Source organism: Bos indicus x Bos taurus, chromosome 2 (assembly GCF_003369695.1).
Source record: "Bos indicus x Bos taurus breed Angus x Brahman F1 hybrid chromosome 2, Bos_hybrid_MaternalHap_v2.0, whole genome shotgun sequence".
NCBI classification, from domain to species: domain Eukaryota; kingdom Metazoa; phylum Chordata; class Mammalia; order Artiodactyla; family Bovidae; genus Bos; species Bos indicus x Bos taurus.
In genome coordinates this window covers 134,036,520-134,064,247 of record NC_040077.1, presented here as the reverse complement: position 1 = coordinate 134,064,247, position 27,728 = coordinate 134,036,520, and the positions used below count along the sequence as shown (strand labels likewise).

General features: G+C 55.7%; 1 protein-coding gene across 2 annotated transcripts in view; it reads left to right on the top strand.

Moving 5' to 3' along the window:
• Nucleotides 1–27,728, top strand: part of IGSF21 (immunoglobin superfamily member 21) — a 279,944-nt gene that overhangs the window by 164,741 nt on the left and 87,475 nt on the right. For both annotated transcript variants that reach the window (XM_027522157.1, XM_027522155.1), the window contains exon 3: nucleotides 25,071–25,192. In XM_027522157.1, the coding sequence (XP_027377958.1) occupies nucleotides 25,071–25,192 (122 nt within the window). The remainder of the gene's footprint in view (nucleotides 1–25,070; nucleotides 25,193–27,728) is intronic.

The window sequence follows — 27,728 nt, the reverse complement described above, 5'->3', positions numbered from 1 at the left end:
CCAGCAGCTGAAGCCCAGATTTCTGACCACGAGGCCACCAGGGAACTCTCAGAATCATCCCATGATTCCTGTCACACTACAAATGCGAATGGGAATCTGAGCCCTCAGGCACATCACTGGGCACGGAGCCTCAGTTTCTCCAGCTGTGAAATGGGGAGAGAGAGTGTAGATAGAGGGAACCCAGAGCAGGGATCAGGAGGCTGGTATCCCTTTGCAGGACACCAGGACAGACCCTGAGCAAAGAGTCAGAGGCCTTAAGGCTACATCATGTCCTCATTATATCTACGAACAGAAACATGCAGATGAGTGGGGGGAATCCATCTGATGGACCATTTGATTTAAATGAAACCTCTCCATTCCTAGGCATTTTATTTCAGGTGTTTCTCTGAGTGCAATTTGCCTCTCGTACACTCCTGTCTCCTCTTACCAACTGTATTGACTTATGCTGTATGCTAAGTCGCTTCAGTCGTGTCTGATTCTGTGCGACCCCATAGACGGCAGCCCACCAGGCTCCCCTGTCCCTGGGATTCTCCAGGCAAGAACACTGGAGTGGGTTGCCATTTCCTTCTCCAATAATGAAAGTGAAAAGTGAAAGTGAAGTCGCTCTGCCGTGCCCGACTCTTAGTGACCCCATGGACTGCAGCCTACCAGGCTCCTCTGTCCCTGGGATTCTCCAGGCAAGAGTACTGGAGTGGGGTGACTTAGGTGCCCCCTTATCCTGCCTTTCCCTTCACCTCCAAAGAGAAAGGGCCATGCCCACTTTTAAGGGCCATGGTGAATTGTCCAGCTGACCTACCACACAGTGGGCAACCCGTACACAGAAGCTATTGTAGCGGCCATTGAGCACAGCGTTTGCTTGGAGAATCCCACGGTCAGAGGAGCCTGGTGGGCTGCCATCTATGGGGTCGCACAGAGTCGGACACGACTGAAGTGACTTAGCAGCAGCAACTGTGATTCTTACTCTGTTTTTACACAAGCTTACAACCCTTTACCTGCGACCCAGCAATCCAGAAAGATCTGAAAATTAAAAGCTGTTTTGGTGAGCCAGTTACGGCCAAACTGGACTGACCTGAACTGACTTGGTGGCAAAACCCAGCCTGAGCGAAGGGAGCCGATTACGGTCTCTATTTATCTCATTAATGCTGCCATCCAGACATTTCTCTGCAGACATATTGATGTGGGTGACTAGGGAGTGATTCCTTGGCCCCCTGGGCGGGTTAGGTAATATACTGAGCAAGCAGCACATCAGCCTTTCAGGAGGAGGATGAGGCCTGAGCTCCGGAACGCGTCTGCTTCAGGGTCGTGGACGTGGGCTGTGGGACCAGCGTCCCCGGCAGGCACTTACCTGCACCCCGTGTGGCCTCTGGGTGCCTCCTGCGAGCTTCCACTCCTGGGAAGTCATGGTTTACGGGCCGCCCTTTGACTCACAGGCGCACAAACCCAGTTCAAGCCCATTCCCTCAGGCACGCTTTCCTGCATGCCTGTCCCCACCCCCCCAGCACGCTTTCTCCCAGCATCCCCTTGCCCCTTCCGCCCCTCCTTTGGGGTGCTGAGTCTCTGTTTTCACGTCCTGCATCATCACCCATTTCCAGGCGGATGTCTGTGCCCACCAGGCAGCGGGCAGGGAAAGCCTGCCCCCACGCTGCACTGCCGCCTGAAGTCTCCGCTCTTCACGCAGGTTCTTGGTACCAGGTTCGCCCAGCCAGGGGTCTCAAAGCACAAGCACGCATTTCCCAGTCTCGTCTGCTCCTTCCTGGAGCTCCCGGACTGAAGAGCAGGCAGAGGCCCAGCCAGTCACCTCTTTCCAAGGTCCTGGATCTTCTGCGGGCATTTTCTTCAATAGGTTTTTCTTCTGAGCCTCAGAGATTAAGAGCTTGGAAGAGACCGCTGAAGAAAGGGTTTTCAGTAACCATGGTGAAGCCAGAAGTGACTGGGGGTGGGGGCTTCTTCTTACCAGCCTGTGAGCGGGTGAGAATGACCCAGAAATGGATCCTTGCAGGCTCTGCTAGCTCTGGAACACAATACTCAGTTCATGTTTATTGACCACTCGCAATGTGTCCAGCTCTGTCGTAAGCACACTTCACACAAAGCATCTCATTTAATCCTCACAGCTCCCTATGAGGTGACTTCTATTATTACCCTTACGTTATAGATGAAGAGATGGAGGGTCAGAGAGACCAGGTTGCTTGCTCCAGATCGCACAGTCCGTGCGCGGTGGAGCCAGGAACTGATCCCAGGCTGTTGGAGCCCAACTTCTTGGCCATGTACCTGTCAGTTACCTACGGCCATGGTGGTTCCGTGTGACTGATGAGCGCAGACTGACCACAGAGGTCGCGACCATCACTCTTTTGCTCACATTATCTGCGAGTGATGAACTAGATAACTCCGTTTTCCTGGCTGTGCTCGTGTATGTGTGTGGGGGTCGGCTGACGATTGATCACCCCAGACACTGCTCTCACCCTAATGGGAATGAGTCGTTTAATGGGTACGGTGGGATGCCCATGTAATCGGAAAACAAATGCCCCTGAACACTGAGGGCCAGCGGATTTGGAGAGACACAGGAAAGACCTGTCCCAAGAGCATGGGCCTGAGTGGGTGTTCTGGAAGAGGTGAGACTTGGCTGCCATCAGGAAGGCAGAGGGAGCTCCTAGCTGGACCAGGATTAGAGGGTGGAAGATCAGAGGAGAAGGTGGGAAGCGGATTTTCCAGCTCCTTGGCCTTTTGTGAGTTTCCTGCCTACCCGGTCCTGGCCTCCTGCTCAGAACCCACTCTCTGAGGGTCTTCTGGAGTTCCTCTGCTGTCCACTCTGCACGGCCATCCCTGTGGGGACAGGTAGCCCTGGGCTCAAAGGGCATGTGCAGGGCGGGATTGGAGAAGGAGGCCCTGCGCCCCTTGTAAACGTGAAGAAAGGAGGCGGGGATTCCAGCTGATGAGTCCAGACATGTGTGGCCCGGGGTGAAGGAAGCGTCCCTTGCCTGCTGTCACTCTGCCCTCTGTTCACTCGGCCTCATCTGCTCATTTTCCGGTTGAGGAGACGGAACTGGCAGAGGTCAGAATGAACGCCTGGGTCTTCCAGCCTCAGTAGCAGAGTCGGCACTGAGACCCAGGTCTCCTGACCCGCAGGGCAGATTTCTTCCTAAAATGCTAAAAAACACCCCAAAGCTTCTCTCCCTGCAGGTTCCCTGAACCATCAGCATTGAGGTTTCCTTTTCCGGTGTTGCGTAGGAGGCTCCCAGGTGGCGTAAGTGCTGTGGAGCTCTGGATGGGGTACCAGGCACCCCGGGGCCCCCAGGGAGTGAAGCTGAAGCAGAGACGAGCCCGAAGGCAGGGCTCGCCTGTGGCCCATCCTGAAGAACACCTGCATTCAGGTGGGAGGCCCGAGGCTGGGGTGGTGGCTTGCCTGTCTCTGCACCAGCCCGGCTCAGGGTGGTCACGCTCCCACATGGCTTGGAGTGGAGGAAATTCCTTATCGCCAACTTGTGAAACCAAAGCCAGTTAGCTCTTCCCAGGGCTGGAAGCAAGGGGAAGGACGGGAGCCTCAGACCTACAGCTGCCCTCCGTTCCGGGGCTCCAGGGTGGGGACAAGGAAAGCAGCCGCACGGCTGTGCCTCGGGCTTCTCTGGGTGGAAGACGGTCGTTTGTCGCGCACATGCCCCCGCGGCGGGAGTGCCCCTCGGCCCTGTGGATGGCAGATTCCACAGGTTGAAACACACACAGGTGTGCCTTCCTCTGCAGTAGCTCCGGGGCCTTCTGCACAGAAAGCCCTCCGCCGCTGCCAGTTCAGGGCGATCCTTCTTCCCAAGTGGGTCGATTGCTCCCGATATCTCGGGCTCCTCCGCCCAGCCTCTTCGTCCAGGAGCAAATGAGCTGTAAACAAGCACGTCAGGACGTGAAAGGCGCAGCTACTCAAGGTGCAAGTGAGGCCAGAGCAGCACTGGGAAGGGGGCTCTGATGGAACTGGGGGTCTTCATCCTCTGAGGGGCCCTGATGTCATTTGGGGGTGAGAGGGACTGCACGATGCTGATGGGGTGACAGGCACGGGTAGGTGGGATGCCCTGCGGGGCCTCTTGGGCATTTACCTGAGGCTTTGGGGCGACGTCAGCCCCTCCCTGGTGGCATGTCACGGGTGGCATGCTTGGGGAGGACTTCCTGAAGGAGGAAGAGCAGTGTCAACAAGTTCACGGGGGAGAGTTGATTACGGGCTCATCTCAGCCAAGGAGCGGTCTGAGCAGAAGGTCCTCTCTCAGCTGGAAGCTTCCCCAAGTCCAGAGGCTGCCCCTCTCCATGTGAAGCTGTCTCCCCATCAGACGGGGAGCTCCGTTAGGGTTGGAGCTGTGTTTCCACCATCGGACTGGCAGTTCCCCAACACTAGGGAGTCCCTGGGCTTCCCCAGTGGCTCAGCAGTAAAGAATCTGCCTGCAATGCAGGAGCCACGGGAGAGTCAGGTTTGATCCCTGGGTCGGGAAGATCCTCTGGAGGAGGGCATGGCAACCCACCCCAGTATTCTTGCCTAGAGACTCTCATGGACAGAGGAGCCTGGCGGGATGCAGTCCCCAGGCTGCTGGGGTCGCAAAGAGTCAGACATGACTGAGCAACTTAGCACGCTTGCAGGGAGTACTTGGCTGCCATCAGACCAGCAGCTCCAGGAAAGCGGGTGCTGAAACACCCCCAGTCGGAGGACATACCCCTCTACCACCCTAGCATCAAGGAGAGGCCTTCCTTTCTCTCCACTGATAGCCCCAGGCTTTCACTGCCCTGTACGGCAGCTTTGGGGAAGAACAGAGGCTTCCAAGAAGGCAAAGATAGCCACGGACTTAGCAACTCATCTGTGCGTGACCTCTGGCAAGTCCTCTCCCCTCTCTGGGGCCCAGCTCCCCTCAACACACACCAAGAGGCTGTCCAGCCCTTCAGAAACATGCTTCTGACGCTCTGAACTACCTCCGCGCTCCTTCCAGGGGGAAGCTCCTCCCTTGAGCATCTCCGTGGCCCCCCTGCAGGCTGTTCAAGGACTCTGCTCCTAAGCTGAGCCAGATGATGTCTCTGCATTGGGGCTGCCTTCTGGCAGCTTCATCTTCCACCTCTTTGAGCCTGGAGCATTCCTGGTGGCTGAATTACCAGCCCTGTGGGGAAAAAAAATTAAGAGATTCCGCACCCTCTCTGTCCCCTCACCCCCGATTCCCAGGGAAGTGGCTCTTTGAAGACCTCAGTTCAAACAAGAGAGATAATTAGGAGGCATCTGTCCTGCCGGCTTGGTGTCTCGCAGTTATCTTTTCTCCAGCCCCAGATATTCTAGGAAGAATGGACAGAGGACTGGGGGAGCCACCCTGGATGACCCACTCTCCTTCACCTCTCTCTGGGGCAGCTGGGTGCAAGAGGGCGCCTTTTGGAGCATAAGTCAGATCGAGACGCGTGAGCACACAGCTGGCTCTAGGCAGGTGGTCTACAGGCCCAGCCCCTCTTTCCCGTGGCCCCCCCACAGGCTGCTCAGTGCCCACCACTGACTAGAGGCCAGGTTTCTGACCATAACCGTGGAGATGACAGCGTCAGCCACCCTAGAAACAGACCAGGCTCCCTGACAACGGGCTTCCTGCCGTCCAGGTGGTCCCCACCAGGAGAGGAGAGATCTCAGGCTCCTTCACATCAGTGTCTCTCAGAGATTTCAACAGGAAAAAAAGCAGCCCGAAGCGGTGCCATTGAAGCTGTCATTCTCTGCTCACTCGTGGGCCACATGTGTTATTTGCTGCTCTGGTAGCATTTCTGCAAATTACACATCACTCTCCCACCAAAGCTGCACCTTTGACCTGGCCGTGCAGGTAATTTCCAGGCCTCACTTAGCGGGCCAGTGGGCTGTGGAGGAAAGCAGGAATGGAATACACCTTGGACAGCAGGCCCAAGAGGAGGAAAAATGTGGGGAAAAGAGCTCTGAACAGCCCAGCTGAGCTTGGAGAGACGGCTCCTCTGCCTCACCTCAGAGTAAGGGACAGAGGATGGGCTTCCAGGGACTTTTCACCAAGCATCGTCGAACAGTTGCTTGCACACTTCTCACGACGGGGAGCTCACCACTCACTGGAGGCACGGCATTTCATCTCTGAGTTTCTCAGACAGTGTAAAGTGCTAATTTGACACAGATGGGATCTGTCACCCTATAACCTCAATCTGACCCGTGGGTGACAGATAGGGTGACCAGCTTATCCCCATTTACCCAGGACTTGGCTAGCTTTAGCTCTGTAAGTCCCGCAGCCAAGGTCTCCACTAAGGAAGCCCAGCTTGTGGTTTTCTTGCCACTCTGGAGGCGCAAAAACCAGAGGTTCTGCACCCTGATGAGCCTCTCCATCCCAAGCAAATCTGGACAGTTGCCGCGTTACATAGAAAAAGCCTCTGTCCACTTTCATGCTCCACTGGATCACCTTCTGGAGGCTCAAAGGCAGTCACGGTGCCCCCGGGCACCGTGGGAGATCGGGGTGACCACCCAGGGATGACAGTGGCTGGTCCGGTCTCTAGAAGGAGCAGGATGGAGGAGGGACCGGGCTCAGTCCTTGGCTCAGGCCACCTGTACTGCTTCTCAGCTGGGTGGCCGCGGCCTCTCTGGGTTACAGGAAGATTGCTGTCTCACGACTCATGGATGTGGAGAGGTTTCAAGGAGATCAGGTCTGGGAAACTCCAAGACCACGATTGCCCCTGGCCGGCCCATCACTCGGTGGGTCGCTGCAGGGAAGGAGGGCTTCTTGAGAAGCTGGTGGGTTGAGGCCGACGGGTGCACTAAAACGCTCCCAGTGAGAAGTGGCTGGGGTTACAAGCGGCTTCCAAGCCTGGCTCTGCCACTCCCTGACCATGTGACCTTGGGCCAGTCGATTCACCTCTCGTGGCCTCGGTGTTTTCATCTATAAAGTAGGAAGAGTAAGACCCAAACTTCACAAGGTAGTTGGGAGGATTTGGGGCGAAGACACATGTAAGGCCTTAGCACAATGCCTGGGGAGCTCGCGGGCACAGTCTTATCTCCGCTGCGGTCGTCACTGCCGTGTGTCATTTGCTGCACTGACGCTGTTCACCCGCTGCCTAGATGGCCGCGACAGTCCCGTCTTGCGTTTTCTGGCTTTGAAATGAGTGATTTGGAGGAAATTGGATCTCTGGCGGATTAAGCACGTCCCCTAGTTTCTTGCCAGGCTGCCTAGAAGTGGTGGGGGAGAGGGGACTTCCGCAGCCTTTCCCAGCCTCGCCCACTGAACAAAAGAGGCATTGTAATTCAGGGCTGCGCAAGGTCTGAAAATCCTTTAGAATTTCTTCATCTGGCCTTTAGAAATGCATTAAAACTGCTCTGATGACAGGGATATGTGAAAGGAAATGGATCGGGGGCCTAGCGTCTGTCTACCTCACGTCGTGATGGGAACTGCTGTCCTCCCCACAAGACTAGGGAGCCTCCGGCCAGGTCTTCCTGCCCCCGTGGGCCCTGCAATCCCTTCTCCATCAGCAGCCACAGGGATCTTTAAAACAGGTAAATCAAGTCAGAGAATTCCCCTGCTTAAGACCCTGCAACGTCTCTCCTTTGCAGCCAGAATACGATTCAGCCTCCTGCGACCAACCAGCCTTTAAGCCCTCGTGTGGTCTGGCTGCAGGTGGGTCTCTCAGCTGAGCCCACAACTCTCCGCCTTGCTAACTCCACCTCTGCCACATCAGCCGCCTTGCTCTTCTCTCCCAGCACAAGCTCATCCCATCTCGGGGCCTCTACAGTGGCTCTGACATCTTCCTCCTGGAAAACGCTTTTCCAGGCTGGTGCTTTACCACTTGGGGTTTGCGTGTGGGGGTGTTTTGTTTTGTTCTTCATTGTTTTTGGAGTGCAGCTGACTTGCAATGCCGTGTGAGTTTCAGGTGATCGCAAAGCGAATCGCTTGTACATATATCCACCCTTTGTAGAGCCTTTTCCCACACAGGCCATGACAGAGTACTCCGTAGAGTTCCCTGCACTTTACCGCCCTCATTGCTTACTCACTCAGTTTTGTGTATGACTCTGTGACTCCAGGGACTGTAGCCCACCAGGCTCCTCTGTCCGTGGGATTTCCCAGGCAAGAATGCTGGAGTGAGTTGCCATTCCCTTCTCCAGGGGATCTTTCCGACCCAGCCATTAAACCCACGTCTCCCGCATTGGCAGGCGGATTCTTTACCATCTGAGCCACCAGGGAAGCCCATGCTCTGCAGTGGCTGCTTGTTGGTTATCTATTTTATATGGAGCGGTGTGTATACAGCCATCCCAACCTTTCAATGTCTCCCTCCCTGCCTCTTATACCCTGATAACCATGAACTTGTCTCCCACATCTGTGACTCCATTTCTGTTTTGCAAATAAGTTCATTTGTAGCATATTTTTAGATTCTACACATAATCGGTACCATATGATATCAACATATCATATGACATCGACATTTGTCTTTCTCTGGCTTACTTCACTCACTATGAAAATCTCTGGGCTCGTCTTCATCTGAGTTTTAGAGAAGGCTCCTCTGGCCTTTTATTGAATCCCCAGACCCCTCTCCAGCCGCTCACACTCTGGTTTGTTTGCTTCATGGCAATGATCACTTGAAATTGTCTCTCTCTTTTGACTTTCTATTTATTTGCAATCCCTCTTGGTACAATGCACGCTCCCTGAGAGCGGGGCCCACATCTGTCATAAAGGTGATTGGCACGGAGTAGTAACTATTGGCAGCATCATCGTTTCATTTTTGCCATAACCCTGGGAAGGTGGCAGTGGCACCTGGACTTTGTAAATGAGAGTCTGAGGCTCACGGAGCCAGTGAAGGGCCTCAGTCGCTCAGTGGTCCCACGGGGCTGGACCCAGGATCGTCTGACCCCAAAGCTCACTGTTCCCTTTTTTCCTTCTTGTAATCACCCTGCCAGTGAAATCCTCACTCTCTAGGGACAAAAAAATAACAAAACACAGATCTATAATGAAAAGCAAATGGAATTTTTTTTTCCTGTTGTAATAACACCAAACGTTCGTTCAAAGCCAGGTAAAGATTTTTTTTTTTAATATACTGGGTGATTTTTATTGAACAGTTTCCTTGTAATAGGAAACCAACACCAACCTCTTCCATTTTGTCTCCCTCAGAGGAAATAAGCCAGCCACTCCTCCCCCACTGACCCAGCAGAGAGTGACTCCAGCTGCCCGTGGCATCCTTCCGGGCCCGGTCAGGAAGCGGGGGCTGAGTCCTCACTCCTGGGCATGGTTGAAATGGGCCTGGCCTGGGAGTTTGCATATAGCTCTTCTCGTTCGTCTGCTGCTGTGTGTCTTGGGGCAAGTCGCCCAACCTCTCTGTTAAAAACACCTACCAGGCCCATTTCAGAGACGATGGCGGGCTCAAGTGGAAAAAAAAAAAGAATTGTCAGCATAAGGCCCTGCAGTTGTGAGCTGTTCGCTGGCATCTGTGTATCTTGTCACTGCTCTGGGGATACACAGTGTTGAACAAACGGTCCCAGCCCTGCCCTTCTGTAGCTTGTAACCTGGGACTCCCGCCTGGGTGAGTACCACGGAGCTCCATGAAGGCTGTCATCGTGCTGTCTTCCTCACACTATAGCCCCAGTGCTCAGCGCAAACCTTGCCTTTTAGTTCAGGCTCAATAAACAAACATGCACAGGTGTGCTGTGGGGCAGGGCAAAAGAGGAGCAGCTAGGAAAAGCTTTTGAGCTGAATAATCAAGAGGAAGCCAGAGAGACTTCCCTGGCGGTCCAGTGGCTAAGACTCCACGATTCTATTGCAGAGGGTGCAGGTTTGATCAGGGAACTGAGTCCGCATGCCACGCAGTGCTGCCAAAAATAGAATGAGCCAGAGTCAGACAGGCAGACGGATAGGAGGGACTTATATTCCAGACCAGCAGTTGGCTACTTATGGTCCAAAGGCCATATCTAGCTCACCGTCTTGGTTTTACAAATAAAGTTTTATTGGAACACGGCCACGTCCATTAATTTGTTAACAGATTACCTCTGACCGCTTTTACAGTCTAACAGCAGGGCTCCGCTATAACAGCTGAGGCTGTAGCGCCTGCAGATTCTAAAATATTTACTACCAGGGAAAGTTTGCTGAGTCTTGATTAAGACGCATGAATCAGGGCTTCCCTGGCGTCTTGGTGGTAAAGAATCTGCGTGCCAGTGCAGGAGACACAGGTTCCATCCCTGGACCGGGAAGATCCCACCTGCCACAGGACAACTAAGCCCAAGGGCCACAACGGCTGAGCCGACACCCTGGACCCTGTGCTCTGCAACAAAAGAAGGCACCGCCACGAGAAGGCCACGCACCGCACCGAGAGCCCAGCCCCCGCTCGCTGCAACTCGAGGAAAGCCCGCGCAGCAGTGAAGATCTGACACCACCAAAAATAGATCAACAAACTAAAAAGTGTTAAAGAGCACACAGGAATCCGACCCAGAGAACCCCTGCTTGCTTGGAAAGAGGATTGGCTACGTAGTTTGTTTGGCCCAGTGCAAAATGAAAATATAGGGTCCTTCCTTTGCAAATGATTACAGATTCCAAGATGGCAACAGCAGAGCATTAAACCAAGTGTGAGATCTTCTCAGAACAGAGCTCCATGCCACCGCGTGGACGGCAGACCACGGACGCCTCTCTCATGCTCTTTCTTGGAGGACCGTCCTGGGAGCAGAGTTATGCGGAGAAATTATGGCCCAGGGCTCCATGCTGGGGCTCAGGGTCTCCAAGCCCCAGGTTTCCCAGGAGCTCCTGCTCCACAGGGCATGAGGGGGAAGGACTGGCTTCCTCTCTCAGCTCCTCTGCACCCCCATTTCATGGAGCCTGGCAGTGATGAAGAGGCAGAGATGGGCTCGGCTCGCCCTCCCCTGCCAGGTGCCTCCTGGTGATCAGACATGAAGCAGCGGTGGGGAGAAACATGACGGCTTAATGGGAGCCTCTCTGATGCTGGTTCCCACACACGCATCTGAACAGTCTGATGGGGTAGTGGGGGGTGGGGTATGGGACCCCTCTTTACGCAGCTATGGGATAGCCAGACAAAGAACAGGATCTAGTGGAAACTTGCCGAGCTGGGTAGCCACTCAAGTTCAGCTCCCTGGAGAACACTCCATGGGACGTCTTAGTCCACACCCCCCAGACCCACTCTCAGCTTCTCCATCTGCTGTGCCTGAAGGCCAACCCAGACCGCTAGCACCGATGGGTGTTCTTGCCCACTGGTTAATGGGAGGCACCTGCAGGAGATGGGGGCGGGCTGGCAGGTGGACATGAGGACAAGGTCTTCATCCCCCAGCTCTTCCCTCCTATGTCCCTCTACCTAAACTCTTGTCGGGTAGCCTTTCCCCTCATCTGCCACTCTCTTAGGGGCAAGTAAAACCCCCACTCCTTTGCCCCTTTCCCTCTGCTATTAAATAGCCAGCAGCTCTTGCTGGCCCCTGGCCCAGGTGCCAGGCATGCCTCACTGGGATCCCTCTGCTCATATCTTTGTAAATAACCCTGAAGCTTCCTCATTTATGCTCTTTGCATGTTTCCTGCCAGACCCCACCTGATACAACCTCTTGCCCTGCATGTCCAAATGTGACTCCAACCCGAAGCTCTCACAGCGCGATGGAGGTGGCCCTGGCGGGTGGAGGCTGGCATGGCGTCCTCCTTGACAACAGGAGGAGCACACTGCCATGGTTATTGCTGCCTACAGATCACACCAAAATGCAGCATCTTAAAGCAACGGCTATGTTATCTTATCACACAACTGTGTGGGTCTGGAATTCAAGCGTGGCTTGGTTGGGCAATTCCAGTGCTTTAAATGGCATCAGCAGGGGTTACTGGTGTCGTGTTTGGTTTGGCGGTTGGTCTAGTCTGCAGGAGTCAAGGCAGCTTTACTCTCGTGTAGGCAAGGCTGGGCTTGTAGGTCCCTCTCCCCGCGATGCGGTCTCTCTATCGCCATGGCCAAAGACAGGAAGTGGGTGCCTCCAGCCTGCTAAGGTTTGGATATGGAAACTGGTATACTTTTAGACATTGCACTGATCAAAGCAGTCACAGAATGTGCCCGGCTCAGATGGAGAGAGCACAGATCCCCCGTCTCTCAACGAGGGAATGTCAAAGAGTGTGGCCCCATCCTTAATCCTCTACATGACAGTCATCTTTCCAACAACTGGTATCACCTTCTCTGTTTGCTTAACGCTGGGCTCATAGAACCATTGTCCGGGGCCAAATTCACCCTGAAGATTGCTCTAGCTTGCTATACACCGGGGGTTTTGTTTTTTAATTAAATGACTTTGGACCTCCATAACCTCATCTCATCACTGGGCACACCACTTTTCCCTGTCTGCCAGACGCTCAAACTCAGGTTTCCGCCTGAATCCTGGGGCCTATAACTCTGTGCTCCTAGATTAGCAGGCTCAGGGGACAAGTTTATTCTGACGGGCTCATGCCCTGGGACACAGATACACCCAGATAAGCTGGGCTCTTCTATAACTCAGCTCTCCCAGCCTTATTTCTAGGAGGGAATGCTGGTTCAACAGACACTGAGACCTTATCTGTTAAGACTCCCGAGATGAAGCCAGCATGGTGTTGGAAAGAGCGCTGCCCGGGGGGAACAGGAGCCAGTGTTCCTGTCTCTGCGCTGCCGGTGTGACCTTGAGGAGATCACCTAGCCCCCGCCCCCCCGGGTTGCTGCTTCAGCATCTTGCAGGACAAAGGAGAGGGCACAGCATCGCCCCGAGTTTGCAGCCCAGCTCTGCCGCTTATCTTGGACAGGTCACTCCATCACTCTGGCCTCAGTTGCCGCCTCTGAAAACTGGGGACACAAAGAGCATCCCACGGAGCTGTTGTGAGGATAAAACACAACCTGCGGGGCGCCTGTTTCCTAGCAGGCACTCCGGACATGCTTGCCTGCCTGGAGCCATCAGAGCCCAAGGTCTGAGCTGGGATCACGCACCTCCGTGTCTAGCGCGACGTCTGACATGTAGTAGGCACTCAGAAAACACTTGCTGATATGAACTGACTCTTGGCAAACGAAGCAGTAGCGAGAGAAACAGAAACACTCACCCATTAAAAAACCCGTGTATCAGCGTGTTCTTGGCAGCCGTACGCATAGTAGAGCCCAATCAGAAACTACCCAGGTGTCTATTAACAAAAGAACAATTGAACAAAGCAGTCTCGTCTTCCGATAAAATGCTACTCAGTGATGAAAAGGGATTGCCTCTAGGCACATCAAACACGGGTGGATCCCAAAAATATGATGCTGGGAGAAAAAAGCCTTCTCTAAGAACTACCTGCTGTGTGATTGCTCTTATAAGACATTCTAGTTACGTGTTAGTCACTCAGTTGGGTCCGACTCTTTGTGACCCCACCAGCCTCCTCCGTCCGTGGGATTCTCCAGGCAAGGATACTGGAGTGGGTTGCCATTGCCTTCTCTAGGACATCTTCCCAACCCAGGGATCCAACCTGGGTCTCCTGCACTGCAGACAGATTCTTTACCATCTGAACCACCAGGGAAGCCCTATATGACATTCTAGAACAGTCAAAAAATGATGTGAGGAAAATCAAAATAATTGTTGCCTCTGGGGGCAAGAATTGGCTAAACAGGAGCAGAGGAATTTTCTGGAGTGATGGTGGCGTCCTACATCGTGAAAGAGGTTTGGGTTACACAGGTGGGTGCATTTGCCAAAACCCATTGAGTAATGCCATCTGGGTTTGTGCATTTCACTGTATGTAAATTTTACCAAAAGAGAATTGGGAATAAGTGTACCTCTAGTGATATGCAGGCTGCAAAAGCAAAATGTGGAGGTATCAGAAAGCACCAGGTAAAACTCAGATGGATGGGTGGGTAAAGGGAGAGAAATACACGGTAAAGCAAGCTTGGTTAAGTTCACTGTAGATGTTGGGCAGTAAGAATACTGATGTTTGCTTTAAAATTCTTTGCGCTTTTCTGTATGTTTGAAAATGTTCAAGCCAAATGATAGGGAATAAAATATGATGCCATAGGACCAGGTCAGGGCAGTGGCGGGGGGCGACGAGGGCAAGGCCACGCAGCCTTGACAGACATTAAAACTGGTGTTCAGGAAAGTGGAAGTCGGCTGTGAAGACACAGTAGAAAAAGGATTGAATTCCCCGAGCTGAGTCTGGACGGTGGGCACGTCAGCAAACCCGATGACCTCTCTGTGACTCTGTGTCCCCATCTGCAAAATGCAGACAGCTCTGCCCACAGGGGTGTTGCCGGGTGTAAACGAGAAGCCAGAAGCAGTGAACAAACAGGGCTTCACAAGGAGCTGGCAGGAAGCAGCCTGATTCTCTCCAAGCAAGCCTGACCCCACCTCCTCATTGGGATCTCAGCCTAAATATGAAGTTAAGCTCCAAACACAGGTTTCCTCTGGCTGCCTAATTTGCTGTGGCCGCCACCTTCTCCTGGAGGAGGAAATGGCAACCCACTCCATTTCCTTGTCCTTGCCTGGAGAATCCCACGGACAGAGGAGTCCGATGGGGTACAGCCCATGGGATTGCCCAGAGTCAGACACGCGTGAGCACAGACAGCAGCAACCGCCTCCTCTGTCCAGCAGTTTTCCTTGTCTGTCGGACACTTGCCCCCGTCTGGTGCGTTTTTTCCATCTTCCTTACCTTGGTTTCTTATCTGCCTCCTCCCACTAGCATCAGTCTCCAGGAGAAGAGGGAGTTGGACTTGTTCATGACTTCACCTTAAACGGTCTCTGGCGCGTAGTAGGGACGCAGTGATTCTTTGTTTAAGTAAGGAAGGAGTGAGCAGGGTTGGGTAGGCTTTAGTCTCACCCCTCAGATCGCGGAATTCTGCCACCCAGAGTTTGCCCGTTGCTAATACCACCTCCATGAAATAGCAGGAAGTGAGTTTAGAGATGGCCATCTCTGCCCCATTTAACAGATGAGGAAACTGAGGTTCAGGGAGAGAAGGCAAACATCCGAGCGTCCGCTGTCACTTAGGGGCTGAGCAGAGAGGGGGCTCTCGCCCTTGCTGTTTCTCTCCAGCAGGCTTCTGGGGCTGACCAGGGCGGCCGCAGACAGACCAACAGACAGACAGGCTCCGCCGAGCCAGGCCGCCAGGGATGCTGTGTGCTGGTGCGCCCTGCCCCCCGGGTGGCAGGCGGGCGGGCTGGCGCAGGCGGCTGATGGGTCGTGTCTGCCAGTCCGCCAGGGCCCAGCCACGCCGACACAGGCCAGTCACCCGCAGCGCCTGCCGGGTGTGGACGGCCAGCAGCCTGGCATGGGAGGTCCCTGCCCACACCGGCAGCCCCTTCCGACCGCGCCAGCACTGTCCCCATGGTGACCCTTGCTGGTCGCGCGCTGTCCACACAGATGTGCTCGCTGGCCGGCAGCTCGGGGGCGGCTTGGGGGCTGGGCGCTGAGTGGGGCGCTGCGGGACGCTGGCAGGATGTCGTCCAGAGGGGACTGCACGCAGATACACGGATCCCGGGTCAAAGGTGGGACAGCCGTGCCTCCACCCCCACCCCCTGCCCGAGCAGCTCGTGGGATCCCAAATCAACCGCAGCCCTGAAAAGGGGGCTGGAAAAACGATCTTCCCTCTGTTCCAGAGGTCTCTCCCCAGCCCAGACCTGCCTGGCCCAGCTGGGCTGCCCACACATAGTCAGCAGGACTGTTCTGACCCTGGTGAAGCTGTCACTCCCCTGCTTGAAGTCTCAGGGGCTCCCCACCTTCCTGCAACAAAATTATGGCCATAATAGTATCTACTAAAGAATATTTACCTTGCTAAGCATTTTACAACGAAGGCAGAAGGAGAAGGGGCGGCAGAGGATGAGACGGTTCGACACCGTCACTGACTCAGTGGACATGAGTTTGAGGAAGCTCTGGGAGGCAGCGAAGGCCTCTGTGACGGACTTTCAGGAAAACGGAAACGTTCAGACCTTGCTCCCACCTGGCCAGGGCATGCTGCTGTGCACAGATGTGCGAGTCCCTAGCATCTATCCAGACCCGTCCTGGCCCCACCGTTTTTTGCCCGCCGGCCCCCGCAGCGAGGGGTTTTAGGGTGACGTAGGAGACAGTAAGGGAGGACTCGGCGCCCCGTGTCTGGTGGGGTTTGGGGCCTTTGGTGCTTGGGTCCTGACTGTGGTTTTGCATTTGACTGGTTGAGCCGGGGGTGGGTGATGGCAAAGAGACAGCGTTGGCGGGATGGCGTTTCCTAGCCTGGCATTTCTCACGCACGTGCTCCCCTCACACTTGGCGGGATGGTGTTTCCTAGCCTGGCATTTCTCACGCACGTGCTCCCCTCACACTTGGCGGGATGGTGTTTCCTAGCCTGGCATTTCTCACGCACGTGCTCCCCTCACACTTGGCGGGATGGTGTTTCCTAGCCTGGCATTTCTCACGCACGTGCTCCCCTCACACCCACCCCAGCTGACGTCCCCTGTCCCCGGCCCGGAGCAGGGAACAGGGAGTGTAAACCGGGCTTCCGTCATGGGTGAGGCGGCATTCGTGCACGCAGAGGGGCACACACACTGTGAGCCCACAACCCGACACGCAATCCTGAGCGTGCACACACCGTCTTGCTGACACACCCCCGAGCCCTCACGCTCGCCCCCAGGCATCTAGAACCACACGAGACAGTCTCACCAGTGCCGTGCTTTACACACACGTGTGCATCCTTCCACGCAACCCAGAAGCATGTAGATCCATCCACTCGCCCTTGCTGGCACACGTCCGTCCCCACAGCCCCGAATACAGGCTTTCTCACTTGCACTGGTGCTCACTCACAGGAGCTGGCCTCCAGCAGCCCTGGGCACCCCTTGCGCCCACACCCGTTGCACACACACCTCCTCACACTTGCATAGGCTCCTGTCCACGTGCGTGAGGCCCACAGAGCCAGCTGCCGCCCCCCCTGCCTGCCATTCTCAGCTGCCTCCGGCCCGGGCCCGCCCCGCACCTCATCCCCGAGCTGCTGTCTGCCTTTGCACGGTAACCAGATGAGACAAGGCAATTTATGACACCAGCTGTCTCTGTCAAAACCGGATCTCCCACATGCACGAGGGGAAGCCAATTACCCCGAGCCCAGCCCTGCCAGAAGCCAGGGCTTGCAGGGAGATAGAGTGGGGGTGGGACCCGGCCACCCGGAGGGGCGTGGTGGGCGGCACCTGCTTCCCCTGGGAATCCGGCACCCTCCTCCCCCAGGCCCCGGGGGAGCCTGTCCTCTCCTCTCTGTGGCTGCCCCCTGCCCCCGCTCCCAGGGCAATGCAAGAGCAGACTCAGGGCAGAGAGCAGGTGGGCAGGGAGTGTAGAGGAAGAGTGGTCCAGGGTCACCATGGCAACAGGGAAGGCAGGAACCCTGTGGCCCTCCCGCTACACAGCGAGCCGCAGGGAGGCCGCGTCGCTGTCCCCTCTTGCTCTCCACTTCTGCTCTCCCTGCTCCTCTCTGAGCAGGTGCCCGCACCCGGCTCACATTTCCCTCTGCCTAGAATCCCCACTCCCTTCCTTGTCCCACCCCAACCCTTCACCCAACTCTACCACTAGCTGGGCCACTTCCTCTCTGGACCTCAGACTCGGACCCAGGTTCAAGTCCTCACTCCTCCACTGACAGCCTGGGCAGCCTGGACGAGCAGCAGCCCTTCACTGCCTTTAGTTTCTGCATCTGTACAAGAGATTTTGTTTCTATAGAAATATTGACCGAGAGCCCCCTCTGTCAGCAACTGTGCTCTGGGCGGGGGAGATACAACGCTGAACGAAATGAAGTCTCAGCCCTCCTGGGCTTCAGATTTTGCTGGAGGAGCTGGAAGACACCCACTGCAGACAGTTAAGTGAGATGATTCTTCACCGGCTCATAAGCTGCGTCCGCAGCAGCTGTCCCAGAATCAAGCATAGCTCTCGAAAAGAACTCAGTCAGTAAGTGAATGCCTGAACGCACAGCCGGCTTGGCCCCAGTACTGAGGCTGACTTGATCTCAGCCTTTCTCCAGCAGTGTCTGATCTGGCGTCACCTTTGCGGTCCTCAGAGGGCGCTTTCTCCGCATAATTTCTGAGTGGTTGGATGGAGACATGTCTGAGTAGACTTCAGAACACTCTTCTGTTGCTGACTCATTGATTCACTCCACAAATGTACGTTAAGGGCAGACCATGTGCCAAAACCCATGCTAGGCACTCGAGGTTGAGTGGGGTGGAGAGGAGACTTCCAGGTGCCAATCGCATGGCAGAAGTTTCTAGATGTGCTCTTCACGTTTTACAAGATGCTTTCACATATAGGCATTTCACAGGTTCTTTTTAAGGCATTTTTAACAACTCAGTCGTTCGGTCATGTACAACTCTTTCTAAACCCATGGCCTGTAGCCTGCCAGGCTCCTCTGTCCATACAATTATCCAGGCAAGAATACTGTAGTGGGTTGCCATTCCCTTCTCCAGGGGATCTTCCCGACCCAGGATTAAACCCAGGTCTCCTGCATCTCAGGCAGATGCTTTACCGGCTGAGCCACCAGGGAAGCCTGGGTCTGATGAACTTCTTACAGATAAGGAAATTGAGGCTCCAAGACTATTGGTGACTTGCTTGAGAGCCCAGAGCCAGCAGTGACAGCCCCCACGGGGGAGCTGAGCCTCCTCATGCTTGGCCCAGAGTTCTGGCCACCATTCATCACTTTCAGCGTCCCTCTCCCTCAACGACAAGCCTCTAGGGCAGCCGTGGCTCCTGCCCGTTCTAACAGCCTGGGAGCCGCCTGGAACCTGCTGGTGCTGGGATTTGAACCTGAGCCGGCCTGACTCCCGAGCCCAGACGCCATCGCTCTTCCATGTCTAATCAGTTCATTAAAGCCCTCCTTGCAAACGCTCCCTCTCACTGCCCAGCCACAGAGACCTCAGCTGCACCATTTCCAGGAGAGCAAATTCCTTCCCGGCTGGAGAGGAGTTGGGATAATGTAGGCAGGCGATTTAAACAGCTGCGGTAAAATACACCAGTGGTTTTCACTCTCCGCCACCATTACACTTTCCAGCCGCGGCGGGATTGGCCCATAAGTGGGATATCAAGTTTATTACAGCTATTTCCAACCTGTAATTGGTTTTGCGGAACACAAAGAGGAGGAGGTTCGGGGTAGGGGGAGGCGATTCCCCCAACTCCTTTTTCTTTTTTCTTTTCTGGATGATGGCACCCAGGGACATTGGGAGGAGGCTAGAGTTGGAGACTTATTTGTTTTTCAAATGGAAAACCCCCGTCAGCCCCGCAGGCTCTCTCGCTGCTGGCTGGATTCAGTCCGTTTGCCACACTTTGGTGGCTGCACTTGCAAAATCAGCTCAGCCCGGCTGAAGCCAGATGTACTGGTCGGGGGGCAGTAGGGGCCCTGAGGCGGGGTCAGGCAGCCTTGGGACCCGGGGGCGGCTGCGGAACCTCGGCTGAGTGGGCAGGGCATGTGGAGGTGCGGCCTCCGGGGCCAGCTGTTCCAGAATCAGAGCATCTGGGCATTCAGAGTAGAAACGGCCCTCAGAGCTCACCCTGCCCCACGTCTCTTCACTGAGCATTTCGGGAAACTGAGGCCTGGAAAGAGGAGAGATGCAGAGCGATTTAGAACCCAGGTCTCCGTTCGCTGTAGCTGATCATTCAGGGAACCAATACTAGCCGGGGTTCTTGGTCTTTCCAGATCAATAGAAATTGACTACAGGACAGACAAGAGACTCAGGCAAGGCTCCCCTGGGCCCCTGCTGCATCGGGAGGGAGAGAGAGCAAGTCACAGGGGGAGGGGTTGCTGGCGAGAACGGATCCCTCAGGTGGGCTGAGGGCAGGGGTGTGTCCAGAGGGCTGGCTTGGGTGCCCCCCCGTGGCTTGAGTGCACGGGGGCATGGGGAGTTCCCTGCCCTCGCTCCCGGCACCTGATCTTTGCTCCCAGTTCTTTAGAAGGGGCAGTTGGTTTGGGGGGTTTTTTTGGTCTTTTGTATCATTTGGTCCAGAATTTGCTCCCGCTGCAGCATCCACGCAGTCATGTCTAGTCCCACAGACTTTCTTAGTATTTTTGAGAAGTTTGTCCAGGTGGAAGCGTGGCAGCAAAGGGTCCCGGGTCCCAGCCTGTCTCAGGATGGCCCCCGAGAGACAGCGCGTCAGGGGCACGCGGGTTCTCTCTGGGGCATCACCACACGGATGGTCCCGCCACCTTCCCCGTGGGGCCTGGTCCTACCAGGAAGCCCCATCCGACCCAGGCGTGGCTGCAGCAGGCTGTCCTGAGGCCAGTCTGTGCTGTCAAGCAGCAGGGGTGGCTTCTCGGTTCCTCGTGGGGTCCCCAGGGCCTGGCACGTGGTGCGGATTCAACTCGGTTCAGTTGCTCAGTCGTGTCTGACTCTCTGCGACCCCATGGACTGCAGCACGCCAGGCCTCCCAGTCCATCACCAACTCCCGGAGGCTGCTCAAACTCATGTCCATTGAGTTGGTGACGCGATCCAATCATCTCACCCTCTGTCGTCCCCTTTTCTTCCCGCCTTCAATCTTTCCCAGCATCAGCTCATTCGTGTAGCAAATACTTACTAAGTACCATGTGCCCAGCTCTGGGGGGCAGAGCGTGAACAGGGTAGATAGAGACCCTGCCCTCACAGAGTATATGTTCTAGAAGTAGCTCACATTCAAAGCCTGTTTATTGACTCAGTGAAAATCTGTTGAATGAATGGCTGAACACACAAGCCCGTCTCCCTCTGGAGGAAGGAAACCCCACACGTCTTCAACTCTCCAACAGCACCTTGTCTGCCCCTGCCAGCCTTGCCATCCTCTATCCTGACTTCCTGGCCCCACCTGCCCTGGGCTCTGGGAGACTGTCTTGGAGTCTCTGCGACCAGCCTGCCACCCCGGTCCTTGCTCGGAGCCTCCTCAAGCTCTCTCTCTGGGCTGATGCAATCATACGACAGTTCAGCAAGTTTCCGGGCCTCTGTGCTCTCTCCCTGCAAGCATGGACCCCTGCCTTCCATCCTCGGTGCCCACGTTGGCTTCCGGCTCCTTCCACCTGTCCCCCTCCCCAGGGCTGGACCCTTTCTTTCATTGACTGATTTTCTGCATCCTCTGGCTTTTCAGCAAGCGATATTCTGCTCTTTAGCCCTGAAGAGGGAAAAGGGACACAGAAAAAGTGGTGACTCAGAAAAGTGTTAGTGTTCATAACAGTTGGTATCTCCACTGACCACACACCAGGCGATCTGTCCCAGCCTTGTCTCGTTTAATCTTTCCAAGAAGATAAGTCGGGTTATCCCCATTTTACAGATGCGGGAACTGAGACTTAGGTGCTATAGCTTGATCAAAAGTACCAAGTAGTAACCGAAAACCAAGGATTCGACTGGTGTGGAGGAAGTCAGTCTAGCTTCTTGCTCAAGCCTCCCATAGGAGGGACAAGCAGCCTGAGACTAAGTGCTCCCAGAAGAGGGCCCACCTCCTCCAGGAAGACTCCTGCGATTGCCCCTTCCTCCAAAGAAAGCCTCAGCTCCTCCGTGGGCCTCAGATGACACTTGTCTAATGCTTGTTGCTATAGCCGCGGTCTCCCTGGCTCTGGCCTCTCACTTGGCCGTGGGCTGTGCTATCTCCCATGATACACAGAGTCTGAGAGTGAATTTCGAGTCCGTTACTTTCCTTTACCCTCCCTGAGGCTGAGGAAGACTGGCGAGGCGGTGGCAGGGAGCTGGGACAGCAGATCCCTTGGGTAGAAGGAGTGAGTGCTTGTCTCAGGCTGCCAGTGTAACCACAGCGGCCAGACACAGCCCCAGAGAAAAAGATGTAAATAGAAGGAAAAGAAAGCTAGGTGCGTCCTTGAAACTCCCTGTCCCACAGCCTGAAACAGCAATTTATGACTCAAATAATTCTTCGGTGTTTTATCTGGGGTGTGTGGGTACATGTGAGTGTATGTGGGGTGTGGGTGTATTTTCCCAGCAATAAAAACCTCAGTCCCGGAGAATAAATTTGAGGAGACAGTTTTACTGACAGATTTTTTTTACCCTCCTTTGTATAATAAAAAAAAAATGGAGTGAAATTTGAGATTGGGACGACAGGGCTGCCACATTTTAGGAGGAGATAAAAAAAGCAGCGCCTGAAGAGAGGTGAGGCTGCAAGTCAAATGGGCGGGATGCCTTCCACTCTCACGGCTGTAGCAGAAAGTTCCTCACACCTCCGCTGGCTTCTGGCATTTTCCCTCCTAACGAGGCAGCCGCTGAGGGTAAAGAGAAGGGCAGGGAGGCGTTTAGTTCATTCACAGCCCTTGGCAGCCTAGTGGGTGGCGTGTAAACCCTGATCTGGGAGTCAGCACTCCGCCAAGAGCTCGGTGTGGGACCTCGGCTGCATCACCTTGCCTCTCCAAGCCTCAGTTTCCTCATCTGCAAAATGGGGAGGTTATGGTCCATTCTGCTATATGAAAAGGGAGGGACTTCAAGCAGACTTCCCAACCTTGGATCAGATAATTCTTTGTGGGTGGCGGGGGGAGGTTGTCCTGTGCCTTGTAGGAGGGTTACAGCTTCCCTGCCCCTGAGTTGTGACAACCAAGCCTGGCTCCTGACATCGCCAGATGTCCCTGCGAGGAGGCAGTAAAATCGTCTCCCAGTTCAGGGCTCTGGTTTAAAGGCACTTTGCTCCTCTCCCTCCGCCGTCTTGATTCCCCATTTGGGAAGCTGGTGAGAGGCGAGGGGAGAGACCAGGGATGGGACAGCCTGGCTCCTGATGGCCCTGTGTGCTGCCTGCCAGTCGCTCAGCCCTGTCTGACTCCTCGAGACCCCATGCGCCGCAGCCCGCCAGGCTCCTCTGTCCATGGGATTCTCCAGGCAGGAAGACTGGAGTGGGTTGCCGTGCCCTCCTCCAGGGGATCTTCCCGACCCAGGGACCGAACCTGCGTCTCTATGTCTCCTGCATCGGCGGGCGGGGTCTTTACCACTAGCGCCACCGGGGAAGCCCTGCACCGCAAGCGCCGTCAAAAAAGCGTGAAGCCCCCAGGGAGGAAGCAAGTGAAGTGTATGCGCTGCGGATGAGTCTGCAGGAGACACAGAGGTGTGAGCTCAGAGAAGCCTTGGAGTGGCAAGTCACTGCTGACCCCTCTCGGGGTCCCGGAGCTTGCGAAGGTGTTGCCGTCACTCTGAACCCCGCCAGCCAGGGCTCCCTGGAGACCCCAGCACTGCAAAAGGACTCCTACTCTCACAAACTTGCAGTTTCAGGAGGGTGATCCATACTGGCATTGCCTGTGCCTGGTACACAGCTGGCACTTGATAAATGCTGGCTGGACTGAACTGAATCTCTGTTCTCTGAAGTGTTAGCTGCTCAGTCATGTCTGATTCTTTGCAACCCCATGGGCTGTAGCCCACCAGGCTCCTCTGTCCACGGTGGTTCTCCAGGCAAGAATACTGGAGTGGGTTGCCACGCCCTCCCCCAGGGGATCTTCCCCACTCAGGGATCGAACCAGGTCTCCTGCATTACAGGCAGATTCTTTACTGTCTGAGCTACAGGGAAGCCCCCAAACCAGCAGCAAAACCACCTTGGCCAGACAGATGTGGTCCAAATCAGCTGGGATCCAGACGTGCCCAGGGTGGCCCAGCTGTGCCGAGGCCGGTCCTCCCAGGGAGGTGGAGGACCCAGTGCTGCCTTGGCTAGGCTGGGCGGCAGCTTTCAGCATCTCCCGCATCCCTGAAGCCCCTTGGAGAAACCCCATCCCTGGCCGCCACCCTCCCAGCCCCCTCTCCTGCCTCCAGCACACAGAGCCGCAGGGAGTTAATTCCACTTCTCCAGGACCAGGCATGAGGCCTCCCCGTCGCAGGCTGTTAGCACGGAGCCCAGCTGAGTGGTGAGAGGCTGCAAGCTCCTGGCCTATAATAGAGTTGCTGAGACAAGCGGAAAACTGCAGCCGGGTAAACAGATAAATAATTGAAACAGTGACAACACGTACCTTGCTGCTTTGTGGAGTAACACTTTCATTAGCGGGGAGCAGCCCGGCCCTGGGGGTGCGGGCAGGCGGGCGGTGGGATCAGGGCACGCTGGGGTCCAGCTTTTAATCAGCTGTGAGCAGCTGGGCACCGAGCAGCCTCTGTCTTCCAGCGGGAGCTTTATTGCCACCTCCCGGGAGCCCCTGCCTTCTGCGGCCTCCGTGTCCCTGTGTGAAATGGGGACCTCGTGCCCTCCCTCCTCGCCTGTGCCGAGGGCAGCCGGAGGCAGGCAAGCCCCCCACCGTGTCGTCTTCTCTGCATCCCCCGTGTCAGTCAACTGGGTTCCTCCCAGGCTCCCCCGGGTTCCTTGGTCTCCAGACAAGTCCCTTCAATCAGAAGGAGCTTGTAAACAGAACCTGAAGCTCTGTGCCTCCTCGGCCCTCAGGAGAGCTGAGTTCTTTTGCCTACCAGGCCCTCCCTAACGAAGTCCTCATTTCACTGACTTCACTTACTCTCCGCCCCAGGTACTCTGAATAGGCTCCTTTCACTGAGCACGCGAAGTTCTTTCCCACCCCAGGGCCTTTGCTGCTGCTGCCCTTTCTGGCTCGAGAGCCCTCCCTGCGGGTACCAGGCTGACTCCTACTCTTGCTTCAGAAGACAACTGAGACTTTGCTTCCTTCAGGAAGCCCTCCAGGGTTACTCTGTCTGCAGGCTGGGTGCTGCCCCGCCTCTGGACTCCCTTGCTATTCTGGCCCTCCCCGTTGTAGAATTTATCAGAAATTGTTGCCGCTTAGCATTTTGAAATCATACGAGATCTCAGCCCAGGGGGACTGCTCCCCGATCCCAGTTCCTCTCCTCTCTTCCTGTTCAGCCTGTTCCACCTTTTCCTCTCTCTTTGGGCAAGGATGGCTTTGGGCCAAACACATTTACAGTCTCTGCCCCAGGCGGGGCAGCGCCCCAAGCTTTGGTCATCATCTTGGCAAGGCCGATCGGTGGGATCACCAAAGTGGCCTCACCTGGTGCCCTGGGACGAGCCCGAGAGAAGGGTGGCCCTGCTCCTGCTGAACTGTCGGGCCTCAGGGGGGGCCTTGAGTTCAGAGCCTCAGCCTGTACATCGTCAAGTGGGGACGGAAGACCCGGGAGGGTAAGAGTGACGCTCACGACACCTGCCCCAGAGAGTCCTCCCGGGCTGCCTGCCTCTCCGCAGCGTCTCGGGAGCCCAGCCTCCGCCTCAGGAAAGGCGGTGCTGGCTGAGCGCTCACCCCGGCTCCTCTGTGCTGCGTTGCAGGTGACGGACGGCGGCACCATCAAGCAGAAGATCTTCACCTTCGACGCCATGTTCTCCACCAACTTCTCCCACATGGAGAGCTACCGCCGGCGCGAGGACTTGGTGTACCAGTCCACGGTCAGGTGAGGGCGCGGCCGCGGGGCGGGGGGCCGCCTCGCCAGCCTTCTCACGCCCACCCGCAGCGCCCGCGGGCTCGGGAGCGGTGTCTCGGGAGGACCCTCCATGGGCTTGGAAGGCAGAGCTGGGGCTCGCTGCAGGAGAGGGGCCCCTTCCCGAGGGGTCATCCCCTGGAGGAGGGTGAAGGGCAGGGGTCAGGGGGCCGCTCGGCCGCAGGGAGTGGACCCTGCACGTTGGCCTCCCGGGCACTCCTCCAACAGTCCCGCAAGGTGGGGTTTTCCAAACCCCGTTTCCAGGTGAAGACCCTGAGGTCCAGAGAGGGTGAGCAAATAACCAAAGGCCACACAGCCAGGAATGCCAGAGACAGGAGGTGAACCGGCTGCGCCGGGTTCAGATGCCCGTGGAGCACGTTCTGTGGTTTCCCACGGGCTTCAAACTTGGGAGGGAAACAGACCCTGAACAACCAGACCCGAGGTCCAAAGCAGCACCAGGATGGGGAAGGAAGAGCCCTTGCGGGTGGAGATACTTAGTATTTCTGCACCTGCCCCCTTTGCTAGAAGACTTTAAGGTAGCGGATCCCAGTCCAGGCCCTGCCGCGTTCCCATCTCTCCCTAAAAAGCCCCATTCCTATTTTGGCGCTCTGATACTTTATATTTGCTGGGTCCCACTCCCTTTGATCACCTGGTAAACTCCTTGTCCGCCTTCAGAACCCAAGCGAGCAGGTCCTCGGGTGTGACACCTCCTTTAGACAGTCCCTCACCCCAGGAGAGCTGACCTTCCCCAAAGTCAACGGCCGCGGCTCCTCCAGTACACCCCCCACCACCAGAGGGGGTCTCACTGCGATAGTGAAGAGACGCTTCGGCACTGGGCGTGCACAGTTTTACACACACAAGTGTGCATGCTTTCTCACACTGCATAGCCAAATGCTTTGCCTGGTTGCTGTTCGGTCACTTAAGTTGTGTCCAACTCTTGGCAACCCCATGGACGGCAGCACGCCAGGCTTCCCTGTCCTTCGCTGTCTCCCAGGGCTCACTCAGAGTCATGTCCGTTGAGTCGGCTCTGCCTGGTGGCCAGGCAGGAAGTGGCAGTCTGCTCCCAAGCTAGAGGACAGCTTGCCCTGTCAGGCCTGGCAGGAGACGCTGCCTGCGGACTCGCATGCTGCAAGCTGACTTGCTCTATGCTTCGTGGGGAACCTACCACATTCCTGCTTAGTGTCTTATTCCTGACCCACCAGGAGGATAAGGCCCCACTCTCCTTACCCAGGTTTTTCAGAAGGAAAACGCGGTCTCCCCACCACCTTGTATCCTCAGCTCTCAGCACGAGGCTCGACACACAGCAGGTGTACAATAAAATGTGCAAATTGAGCGGACAACCCTAGCACCCTCCTTGGCCCTTTGGGCCTCAGTTTCCCCACGGGTAAAATTAGAAAATGGGACAAGAAGATTGCCAAGGGCAGAGCCAGTCTGCAGAGAGAATCTGGCCTGTGGGCCTTCCATGCCCGCTTAGGTAAGAGCCGAAGGTGCGTGTGCTCCCCTGGAGGACCCTTCTGGGTGCTTCCTTTGGGATTCGTGTCAGGAGCTCAGACTGAGCATTTATTGGGTGAATCTGGTGAGAATGTGGACTCCAGAAAGATGTACAAGCCGCCACACAGACGCCTTCATCTATCTATTTATGATTTCTCCTGCACCCACCTCCAAAAAGAATTTGGGTTATCTCTGAGCACACCCAAGACAAGCAGGCTGGGCTTCCCAGGTGGCGCTCGTGGTAAAGAACCCACCTGTCGATGCAGGAGATGTAAGAGACATGGGCTCAATCCCTGGATTGGGAAGGGATCCTAAAGCATGGCAACACTCTCCAGTATTCTTTCCTGGAGAATTCCTTGGACAGAGGAGCCCAGTGGGGTACAGTCCATGGGGTTGTAAAGAGTCGGACACGACTGAAGCAACTTGGCACACATACACGCAAGACAAGCAGGTTACCATCAGAATGCAAAGAAAAAGGTGAAAACTCATTTTGGAGAAGAAAACATTCTGGGCGGCACAAGTGATCGCACCAGTGAACGTCTGGATCACCCCAGGCTTCCCAGAAAGCGTCCCCACCCGCCCCACCCCGCCTGGTGCCCACGGCCTCTGAAAACAACAGCCCCTGCATCCCGTCACTGTCAGCCCCCCACCCACTCCTGACTTCCCTCGTGGCTCAGCAGCAAGAGCCCGCCTGCCGATGAAGCCGGTGCTGGAGACACCTGTTTGATCCCTGGGTTAGGAAGATCCTCTGGAGGAGGAAATGGCAACCCACTCCAGTATTCTTATCTGGGAAATTCCATAGACAGAGGAACCTGGCAGGCTACCCTCCATGGGGTCACAGAGCTGGACACAACTGAGCACACACACACACACACACACACACACACACCTGCTCCTGGAAGTGTGGGTTCCAGAGTAACTCCCTGCCTCTGGTTGCTGAGCCAGGAAGGAAACTCAGGGACTGTCCGAACATCCCGGATGCCCTCCATCTCACGCATCCAGATTGCAGCCCTGGCGT